The 10,956-nt window shown below is 40.7% G+C and overlaps 1 protein-coding gene across 1 annotated transcript in view; it reads right to left on the bottom strand.

Annotated features, from left to right (window-relative positions):
- Positions 1–6,854, bottom strand: part of IKZF3 (IKAROS family zinc finger 3) — a 31,688-nt gene extending 24,834 nt beyond the window's left edge. Inside the window, exons 1-5 of the mRNA XM_018564484.1 lie at positions 6,617–6,854; positions 6,272–6,390; positions 6,056–6,197; positions 5,240–5,337; positions 859–979 (exon numbers count right to left, since the gene is read on the bottom strand). Coding sequence (XP_018419986.1) covers positions 859–979; positions 5,240–5,337; positions 6,056–6,197; positions 6,272–6,390; positions 6,617–6,854 — 718 coding nt within the window. The remainder of the gene's footprint in view (positions 1–858; positions 980–5,239; positions 5,338–6,055; positions 6,198–6,271; positions 6,391–6,616) is intronic.
- Positions 6,855–10,956: the final 4,102 nt, after the last annotated feature.

The following is a 10,956-nucleotide window of genomic DNA, read 5'->3' as shown; positions in this document are numbered from 1 at the left end:
CCCAGAGACCCAAAGTTTCAGCATAATCAACCCCTTTCACAAGGTGGACCACTTTTCTGTAAAATTATTTATTCATGTAATGCACTTGGGTGTGCTGATTCTATTTATATTTTGAATTGTTATTGGGGGAAGAGGATAGTTCCCCTTATTTTGGGTTTCAGCATCCTATCTCTTCTTTTTTTTCTCTTTTATTGCTTATTAGTCGATTATTGAGGTGTGCAAGATTCCAGTTCCTAATCCATTTTGAGATTGCCTCGGTAGGTATGCAGGCCTGCTGAATTAAGTACAAGGATCTCAACACTGTTGAGCCCTGACTCAAATGTCTTGCCGATTTACCTCTGCAACATCTATCAAAAATGTAAACATCAGTTTTCAGTGGGCTTCCTTTTTAAATATCTCAGTATCTAGAAAGCTACATGAAAAACTATACCGTTTAAACTATATTTATGGTGTATCACTTAATACATGATATAACTAACTTGGTGTTCTCATTTCTGTGTTGATATCTTACAATGACATACACAAACCTGTATATAACACTTTATAACATTAAATATTTACATGATTATCTTACAGGAGCAAGAAAGAGACTGCATGTTAGAGAGGGCATGCTATGAGCTTTAACAGCTTCCCGGAGTTAGTCATCAGCTGATCCTAATGGAAAGTCACAACACTTGCATACAGGACATGGAACCTAGAATTAAATTCCACTGTGTTGTGGTAAGCTCTGGTCATAATGTCCAAGTATGCACAAGGTACTTGTGCAAACTTACCTCTTAGTGTACCCTCCTCCAGCGGTAACAGGTCCAGCTTACAGTTGCCGCTCTCTCTGATGCTAACTTCACAACCAGGTTTTACGGGTCCTGCAATAATCTTGTTTGATCACTGGGTGGACACTGGCCATGTAACTCCTGAGTATGTGATCGTCCTCAGCACATGGCTTAATTCTTGGAATGCCCATGATGAACCGGGATGTACTCTGCACAGCGTAAGCCAAGAGAAAAATGTCAGCACCCGGCCTCTTGGCATGCCGATGATGAGTTGGGATGTACTCTGTACACCGAACGCCAAAGGAAAAATTGCTAGGCACATGGATCAAAGATTTTTTTGTTGGTAAAGCCAAGAGTTGGCTTTATCTCATTTGCCAAAAAACTATAACTCCTATCAATTTTTCACAGTATTATTTTACTGAAAGAGTAGCTGATGCTTTAAACTAACTTCCAGTAGAGATAGTAAGCCCACAGTAAGTGAATTTAAGCACGCTTGGGACAAAATTAGGTATATGCTCATACAAAAAAGTTTAAAAAAACAAACAAAAAACTAAAAGAGCAGCCGATGGCCCACCTGGTCTTTTTCTACCGTCGCCCTTCTATGTTCAAAGCTGAGAGTTCACATAATTCTTTACCTCCACAACTTTTTCTGATCAAAATGTTTAAATACCGGGACAAGAAACAGATTCTTGTGGAGATATACATGGCTAGTTCTAAAGTGATGATCTTCGCAGAATATTTGCAAGGGGTAAAGAAAAAAAAAAAACGACTTCAAGGTGTTAAAAAACACTTCCAGTGATTTTAGTTTCAGTATTCCATGATATATCCGGTTAAACTATGAGTCATATCGGATGGTAAGAACCATTTTTTTTGACACTCCTTCCTCAGCCTGTGGCTAGTTAGACAGGCAAACTCAGCATCAGAATAAAACCTGTCACTTTGTCCATAAATAGTGATTTATTCAATTCAAGTGACTAAAGCGATTCAAGAATTATTCAAGTGACTTGCCTTATTTATTCACATATGCTTAATATTTATGTCAGCATAACCTAGGGTCATTGACTTTCCAAACATGTCTGTGAAGGTTTTCATTTACCAAGGTCATGGTGTAGTTAGTCACAGTCACAGTTTTGTAGTTTATCCAAATCGGTTCTTCAGTTTTTAAAGAGTGTAAGGAAAATACCCCAGCATTTATATCTGCAGAAGCAGCACAGACAACTTAATCCATCAGCATGGAAAGGCATGTTATTGTCCATGAAGTTATTGTTCATTGGGAGTTGTAAAATGTGGCGAGCCACCCTGTTCTAGTTACCTAATCCCATCCGTGGTGTTTGGCAGGCTTTATAGCTGTTTAATATACATGGCTGAAGGTGTGAACTGTTGTTAAAACGCCAGGGTAGAAATGTTAAAATGGCATTATATTTAGAAGAGAAATGGTGATGAAGGCCCCCCATTCAAGGATGCTTGTCCTGCTTGGCGTAGATAGCCTCTTTCAAACCAGCTGTCCTCTGTCCAAATGTGTACTGTACTGTAATTGAAAGAATGTCTCTTTTCCTTAAGGTGTAGGAAAACTACCTGTAGAACTTGCTGTTATACCCTGCTATTTGGGCCATTCATTTGTTGAGAGGTTATTTTGTCTCCCCAAGATTAAGCGAGTGAGCTGCCGGACCTTCAGCACAGCGATCCAGAGTCGAACTCCTTCTGCACTTCGATGTACGGCTGATTTTAGCTGATGTATAGCTGAAACCAGCCGTAGAGGGCTGAAGTTAATAGCCACTTCACTTCGGATGGGTTATCCACTCGCCTGCCTTCGGCAGCTTTGTGAATAACCCTCTAAATGTCTTTCCATATACCAAGTTACTTCTCTTGTGTTTAGATTTTGGGTCTTTTGGATGTACAAGCTTCTGTCTCGGTGTATTGCTGTCTATTATACAGACTGTATTCCTCTGTAGCCAAATCCATACTGATAAAGCCGGTAATTTCCTTTTTTTTTACTGCAAATTGTTTGATATAGAATTCATATTGGCAAACGTCTACATAACACCCACATATTCCATTGATGTTATAAAGGAAATAGCAAATGTCATAACTGAGAAATTTCCAATTCCATCTCTTGTCTCTGTGAGAGACTTTAACTACTTTAAGGACTCCTCTTTAGATACATTTGCATCCTGTACTAATGGGTGCTCTTCTCTCTCTACTACATTATACAAATACTGCTTAGGTCTGGGGTTCCGACCTGTGGCGTTTGCTACATCCTACCAATGGTGCAATTATCATAACAATCTCAAGCACAAAATACGCTGCTGTGTATAGACTTGGTGTTGGGAGAGTTGGGCAGGAGGAGGGGGATGTAAAGTAGCCAAACCATTTCCTGCTGCCACCGACGAAATGCCTAAATCCATGCCAGCAAAAGTGTGAAAGGCAATGTAAAGTCTTTAAAATTATTTTTTTTAGTTATGAATGCAAAAGAAATCAACTTGATGGAAATGTTTTCAATGTGTGTTCATGTTTTGAAATAAATAATTTCTGTGTAGTTTTAAATATGTAATTATGTGCTTCCTACTTCGCAGTCGTACATTACTGTTGTGCTTTATGGTTCCTTCTCACAATGTAAGTCCAAGGGGCTGAATTATTAAATGAGCAGATAATTTTGTTTTTGCAAAGTGAAAGATAACCTAGACTGGTGCGCATTTTAATCATCCAATTATGTGCAAGCAAAAATCCTGTTTTCTTAATTTCACATGATTGGGTATTCAAAGTGAACAAAGTTTTGACAATATTTACTAAGGTAAGTGAACCTACATTTTCTAAAGTCAACAGTATCTATGCCTTGAGTAAATCAACCTTAATGAGTTGGCTGACTCGTGAAAAAATGGCAAAGCAAAACTTTCACTTTAATGGCAGCCCAACCAGCTGCACATACCCCCCTTCACTCCCCTACAACTCTCTTCAGCCACTAAGAAGACCCTAAACTAAAGCATGATTTGGAGTTTATTCCCCACCACCACCACCATGACAGTGCTGGTTAAATGGTCATTCTGGCACCCAAGGCTATCACAAAGAAGGGTGGGGGTGAATCACATGTTCCTCCATACCTGGAGGTACCACATTTTTGTTGAGCTAAAGAAAATATGTGCTGCTGGTCTGGCCGCCTTTGAAGCAAGCCTGTGCTTTTCCCAAATCAGTGCTGTAAGTCATTGTCCTCTGTAAGAAACAGATGCAACTGGTGACTTGCACAGGGTATTGCTCTGACTTCTATTATTATTATTATTTTATAGGATTTATATAGCGCCAACAGTTTGCGCAGCGCTTTTCAATATAAGGAAGACATTACAATCACAATACAATTCAAGACAAGATGGGAAGGAGGGCCTTGCCCCTGGCTTACAATCTAAAAGGGAGGGGGAAGTGATACATGAGGAGGGAGCTGCGTGGGGATTAATTGTTTAAGAACGTGATGGTTGAGCGGTTAGGTTGAGGTGGGATAGGCTTCCCTGAAGAGGAGTCTTTAGGGACCGCCTAAAGGCAGTCAAGGTGGGCGACAGACGGACAGGTTGGGGTAAAGTATTCCAGAGGATGGGAGAGACTTCTAGTGGCTGAAAGGAGTGGTGGGGGAACATAGGAAGCAAAGTATATACATGTGTGCAGTTCTGCTTTAAGGTGAAACTGTTGCTTTGCCCTGTATGGGTAAAAGACAGATTCACAATAAAGTGGCAATAATAACGTAAAATATGTAAAATATGTGTGCTCTGAAAATACACCATACTACCCCTTTAAGGAAAACAGAACTAAGCATGCTTTCTTTATTTACCTCTTGATTGGTTTTAGAACATGCACCCATTAAAAAAACTAGGAAAAACAAATTGCTTAAAAAAAGAAGAGAGATTCAACTAAGAATTCTCCTTTTTTTTCTTATTGCAAAGGCTCTATAATAAAATAGGTATCATATTACTGTTACTTCTATTTTGTCCATCCTGTATGATGTGTAAAAAGTGCCATCCCAAAAATACACACTGGTTAAGTGTTCACATAAATCACCTAAAACAAGGGTTTATTTTCGGTAAAGAACAACACATATGTAAACCAGAATATGACTATGTAAATCCAACCAGGACACCTCAACTAGAAAAAAACCCACAAGACTATAAAGTTGTCTAACTTGCTCTAGTGCCTTAACCAGCAACCGCTCCCTGGACATGATAGAAATATACTTGCAGTCTGCTGAGAACTCATAGCTGCCACACCAAGGCAATTACCACATCCTGAACCTCCGCTGCAGTCTGCGAATTAAATTGTGCATAGACAGCCACTGTGATAACACTTCCACACAGAACTAAAGCAGTACACGGCCTGGTACATTGTGGAACAAATATCTCTAGTCTAGTTAAGCAAACCTATTATTAAAGATCCTATCATCAAGTAAAGAAACTCCACAAGAGCTACTTGACTGGCTGGTGTTTACTCACCTGCACAGCCTCTGCTCCCATGGAGAATATGAACCGGCACCCAATACCTGCAGCCCAGGCGTCAAGTGGTTTGATTTTTGACATCCTAAAATTCTTTCCTTGGAGAGATACAGGAGGTACAGAGAGATATTCAAGAGTCCACCTAAGGGGTGGGCAACATATCAAACAAATGCTAACAGGCCCAAGTGAACAACACGTTAACAGAACAGAGATAACATGACGACCTAAAGAACCTTACAACCGAAGTAAAACTTGATGAATGTGTTAACAGTGTGACAAGAGGACTAGGTGGCAGCTTTGAAAATCGGAGACACAGATAGTTGATGCTAAAAAGTCCATGAAGCACTAGATCAGTAGTAGGCAAACTCCAGGCCACCAGATGTGGTGAAGCTACAAATCCTATCATGCATCGTTCTCCGGGATTCATGCCTGTGGCTGTCAGAGTTTTGCCATGTCTAATGGGCTTTATAGTGTTCCATATCCAGACAGTTAAAGGAAACATTAGCATTTCATGGAGCAGAACAAACAGAAAGAAAAACAATGTCCTAGTTAAGGTCACAGGAAGAAATCACCTTGGCAGAAAAGAGGCCTCAAAACAATGTCTCTATATAGCACAAGAAATGGTTCTTTACAGGTTAAGGCCGCAAACCCAGAGAGTAGGGCTGCCACCTCAGAGGTAAGTGGTATTTGAAAAAGAATCGCTAGGACCAAAATATGACCCTTAATGGTACTCAAAGCCAAGTGTTGAGCAAGACCAGACTGGAGAAAAGCTAGGATTCATGCCATGGAGTATTTCTTGGGATGGAAATGTTTTACCTTGCACCATGAAAAATATGCTTTCAGAAGATCTAGATAATCTAGGAGGGCCCACCGGAGAGTCTGCCAGGAGTCTGGTGAGACTGAGTACCTGGGCCAGTTTGGAACAACGAGAATCACCAGAATGACCACCATCTCGATCCTGCAGAGCAGGTGATTAAGGAGTTGCCAAGGAGGAAGGTCATAGATCAGGTTGAACTAATCCCATGGAGTCACCAAAGCATCTACTGCGAAGGCTAGAGGAATCCTGGATCTGGAGACAAACGTCCTCAGTTTGTGGTTGAACATGGAGGCCAGATGGTCCACATCTGGCGTCACCCACCTGTAACAGAAATCTTGAAACACCCCAGGGTAAAGAGACCATCCAGGCGTTAATGACTAAGTAAATCTGCTAGCCAGTTCTCAATGCTTAGGATTTGTGCAGTGGGCAGGGGTAAAACATGAAGTTCCACCCAAACCAGAATCTGGTCGGATTCACTTTGAGCTGCGAGACTAGACTTCTGGTTTATGTAAGCCACTGATGTGGCAATGCCCGACTAAATCTTGATTGGATGAGCTTACAGTCGAGCCTTCGGTGACCAAGACTGTCCAGGACTCCTCCCCAGCCGAACAGGTATATGGTATCTGTCGAGTGAACCTTCCAGATCAGTGGGAGGAAAGATCTCACCAGGACTGGACTCATGAGCCACCAGGTCACCACAAGCCTAGTTTTGGGGGTCAGATGCATGCAACAGTCCAGAAACAGGTCTTTCTTGTTCCATGCCAGCAGAATGTGGCTGTCTGGAGTGAAAATGGGCATATGCAAGTGCTTCAAAAGAAGAAGCCACCATTAAGTCCAGGACCCTCAAGTAGCATCCGGAGAGTTTGGAGCTTTTCCTGCAGAAGGAAGACCCTAAATGGAAAAGTATCCAGGAGAAGGTCTAGGTACTCAATGGATGAGTTGGTTCCAGCGCTGATTTCTTGAGGTTCAGGATTCCCGCGAATATCTGCAGAGTCTGAACGGTTGATGGACACTGACTGGCAGAGTTCATTCATTAGGAGATCGTCCAGGTATCCAGTAAGCCCCGAGAGCATAGCAGAGGATGTACAGGGGCTGTTACCTAGGTGAAAAACCAGAGGGGCAATGGATAGACTAAAAATTGGTAATGTTAAGTGTCTACCACAAACAGCAGGAAGTGTTGATGCACTGGAAGGATGCAGAAATCAAATTAGTCATCTTTGATGTCCACAGAGGCCAGAAAGTACCCAGTATGGAAGCAAGCAATGACTGACCTGGTTAATTTCATGCAGAATTTTTGTACCCAAGAAAGGTGTTGAAACCTTTAGATTTCAAATGGGTGGCTGCCCTCTTTTGCTTTGGGAACAGTGAACAAGTTTAAGTAAAAACCCTTGAACCTTTTCTGTTCCAGAACGATGGCTGGAGCTGCGCCACAGAAGTGTGGAGGTGTGCTACTCTTTGCGGGGACTTTGGCAGGTTTGACAACATGAAGCAGGGCAGAGTGAAATTCTAGCTTGTAGCCCTGGATACCACATTCTAGGACCCAAACGTCTGAAATGTCTTGGGAATAGGTGCCTGCAAAGGTAGATAAAATAAACTTTTTTGCCCCAGTAATCCTGCCAGTAACACAATTTCTACCCTATTGTTAGAATTCTCATTTTCTCTACTGTATCTAGTGGGGAGTAGGGCTATCACTTTAGGACAAGACATGTGTTTGTACTACAGAACACCTACTTATCTCGATTACAAAGGTAGTTAGTATTCCAGAAGCACAGGAAGTTACAAGCTTAATATATTTTTTGGACAAGATCTACAGGAATTTTTTTGCATCATCGAACAGATTTAATAAAATGTTTTCAATGTATATTTAACAGGCCAAAAGGGAGCAAAAAGAGAAGATCAATGTTAGTGTTTACATATAGTTTAAGGTCTAAGAGGATTTATCTTCTTTGTACCAAACACTAATCATTTAGTGGTTATGGCCAAAATATGAAAAAGTTATTTTTTTATTTACTGATCTTCAGCAATATTACATATTACACAAAACATTTTATTACAGTGAAATAGAAACACCTTTTCAAAATCATTTGCTAGATAAACTAAGGCTAGATAGAGAAAAAAGTCTTGCACAAAGGCATTACCAGCGTGACCACTTGGGCCTATAATGGTGATTACATGACCAGGAACTACACCAATTAGCTCTTGCTTATTACTATAGGAATGCAGCTGCCTTGGGACACCATGACCACAAGTCTCAGAAGTACACTTGAGTAGTTTACGATCTAAAAGTACAGGTGATAAACATAAGTAGTGAGGGAGGTTTACTAGTGATAACTCTACAGATATAGTTTAAAATGATAAAGTAGGTAGGTAGAATCAAGAGGTAGGAAGGAGATGTTAATCAAGACACAATGGCTTATGGAATCTTCTAAAGCACACATAGTGCATATAGTATGGGTATGCCTTCAGAAAGTGCCCATTACCTGAAATTTGTCAGACAGAAATCATGTCTGTTTGGTTTTGTGGTGAAACAAAATGCTTTTTTTAAGGGTTCCTTTTCATTAGTGAGAAGCTACAAGAGGCACGGGAGCCAGAAGAACCATTCAATGTAGGACACACAAGATGTATGGTCTGCTGTGGTGGAGAGTGGGTGGTAATGTATGAAGAAAGAGCACCATACCCACAGCAGACGAGGGTGAGGAGTTATGAGTGGCTTGTGGCAGGAAGAGCTGATTCTGCAAGAACAGGACAAGCTAATATTCTATGCTAATAAGGTTTGGGGAAAGTACAAACTCTGGCAGAACGGTCAGGCTGTGTACTAAAAGCAATATGCATTATATATTTAGAATATTTGCACTACAACAATTATCCAGGCATACTAGCTTTTTAAAAGAGTAGTTAAAGAGCAATGATAATGCTTTAAGTTCAGTAACGTATTAAATTAAAATGGTAGGCACTTCAGAAAAAATATACATAGCACAGAAATTACCTTGTTTGTCGCTTGAGTTCATTTTCTAATTGCACGGTAATGGCCCTGATTCAAATTAATTTAGGGCTGCTAAAGTGGCCTTTCAACCAATTATAGTTTGTGTAACTTTGGCATGACAGAAATATGGGGGCTGCCATTGCGGTTCTCCTTCAAAAAGTGTTCATTATCTGCCCTTTATGCCTATATCAGTTGATTTAAATAAATTTAAAGCAACAGGCATGGAACAAGTATGCATATTAGGAAAGTCAGCATTACATCCTAAGCACTGCTTAACTGTTTTGGGTGAGTGACATAAAATACTGAAACAAGAGGGTCAACATGACAGCCAGGCAACGAGCAGTCCCAGAATGAAAAAATAAATAAATCAGGGACATAGTACTGAGATGGCTGATAAACATATTTTAAGTTGTCCAACAATACAGGTCTGTCCATATATTTGCAGCTTCATCCAAATGGTTCTCTGAAACACTTGTTTAGGAATGAAGAAGACAGCAAGAACGTGTAGTATGCACAGTAAATAAGAAGTTATATGAACGTTACCACTGTTATCTTCTCCATTAAGATCCTCCTGGTCTAATCCTTGTAACTGTGCTTCTTCTTCTTTCTTACTTTTTGGGTGCACAGCAACATGCAAGTCTGTCTCTGTGACTCTCTTTGAAGAGCAAACACTCAGATCTGAAAAAAAGGGGAAGAAAAAAAAAAATGTAAGTACAAGTATGAAAAGACTAAATAAAATCCTGAAAGATTCACCTTGGAAAAGAAAACCATTGTTGTGTGCACCCAGGTCAGCATAAGCATCAGCACAACCGAGAGCCTTTATATATATCCTATAGTTTTATAAAAGAATACAGATAGTAAAATTGCATTTCAGTTTCCCCTTGAATTTCAAGCTGAAAATTGAGATATAATGGTCAAAATAATGATTGAAAATAAGCATTACATCAGTTGTTTACATATAAATCATTTAGTGGCAGCTAAAGTCAAGTTTCTTACTTAGAAAGGCAATTTTTTAAATAACAAATGTACCCCTTCACTTCTCTAAGATGATATCTAGGTAATCTGGGCTTAGCAATAAATAGTGAGTGGCAGTAGCAGCAAATCTGTCATTAGGTATCCCCCGGGCATGCACAGTACCGGAACCTAAATCCCCAGCAGTCACAGAATGAACAAGCTGCAGTTTTGGGTGTGCAAGATGACAGAGAATGCACTCCCCCCCCCCACATGTCAGGAATTTGGTGATAAGAGCCTGAGCATGTGCAGGAGCAACCGATTGAAAAGATCCTGTGCATGTGCAGGCTCTCATTGCCATATTGCTGAGTTCATACAGCACTATGGGTTAGCTACAGAGACAGGGAAGTGAAGCTGTCTGACTTGAGGCTTGCTTTAGGTCTCGTTCACACCTAGGCGTATTGCATATGCGCGTCTGTCGCATTCGCGGTAAAAAAGTTGCGCGACCGTCGCGCGTTTCCGAAGGCTACTTGGCTGTATCCCAATGGAAACGCGCAACAAAACAGCCCAAAGTAGTACCTGTACCCTTTCAGGCGTGGGCCGTTTTGTAGCGCGTTAGGGACGGGCGGAAATACGACAAGGTGGGAACGAGACCATTGAATACAATAAGATTTATTTTTTTGAGCGTTTTGTAGAGCGTTCGTCGAGCGTAGAACGCGCTACAAAACGTTCAGGTGTGAAGGCTTAGGGATGCAGCAAATCCCTGGCTGCACAAACCAACTGAGCTTACTTCATTAGGATGGGGACACTTGTGGAAAGATTTCTTCTAACTTCCATGGTATAAGGATTGAAGGAAAATCTCCCGACAGAGAGACAACAAAAAACAACTGCTGTGTTTACTAACCTATCTAAAGCAAAGAAAAGAAAACATTTCTGCTTTAGATATACTGTAGAACTAAAATTCCT

Source organism: Nanorana parkeri, unplaced genomic scaffold, assembly GCF_000935625.1.
Source record: "Nanorana parkeri isolate BGI_ZX_2015 unplaced genomic scaffold, ASM93562v1 scaffold756, whole genome shotgun sequence".
Taxonomy (NCBI): domain Eukaryota; kingdom Metazoa; phylum Chordata; class Amphibia; order Anura; family Dicroglossidae; genus Nanorana; species Nanorana parkeri.
The sequence above is the reverse complement of the archived record's forward strand: the minus strand, read 5'-3'. Positions and strand labels throughout refer to the sequence as shown.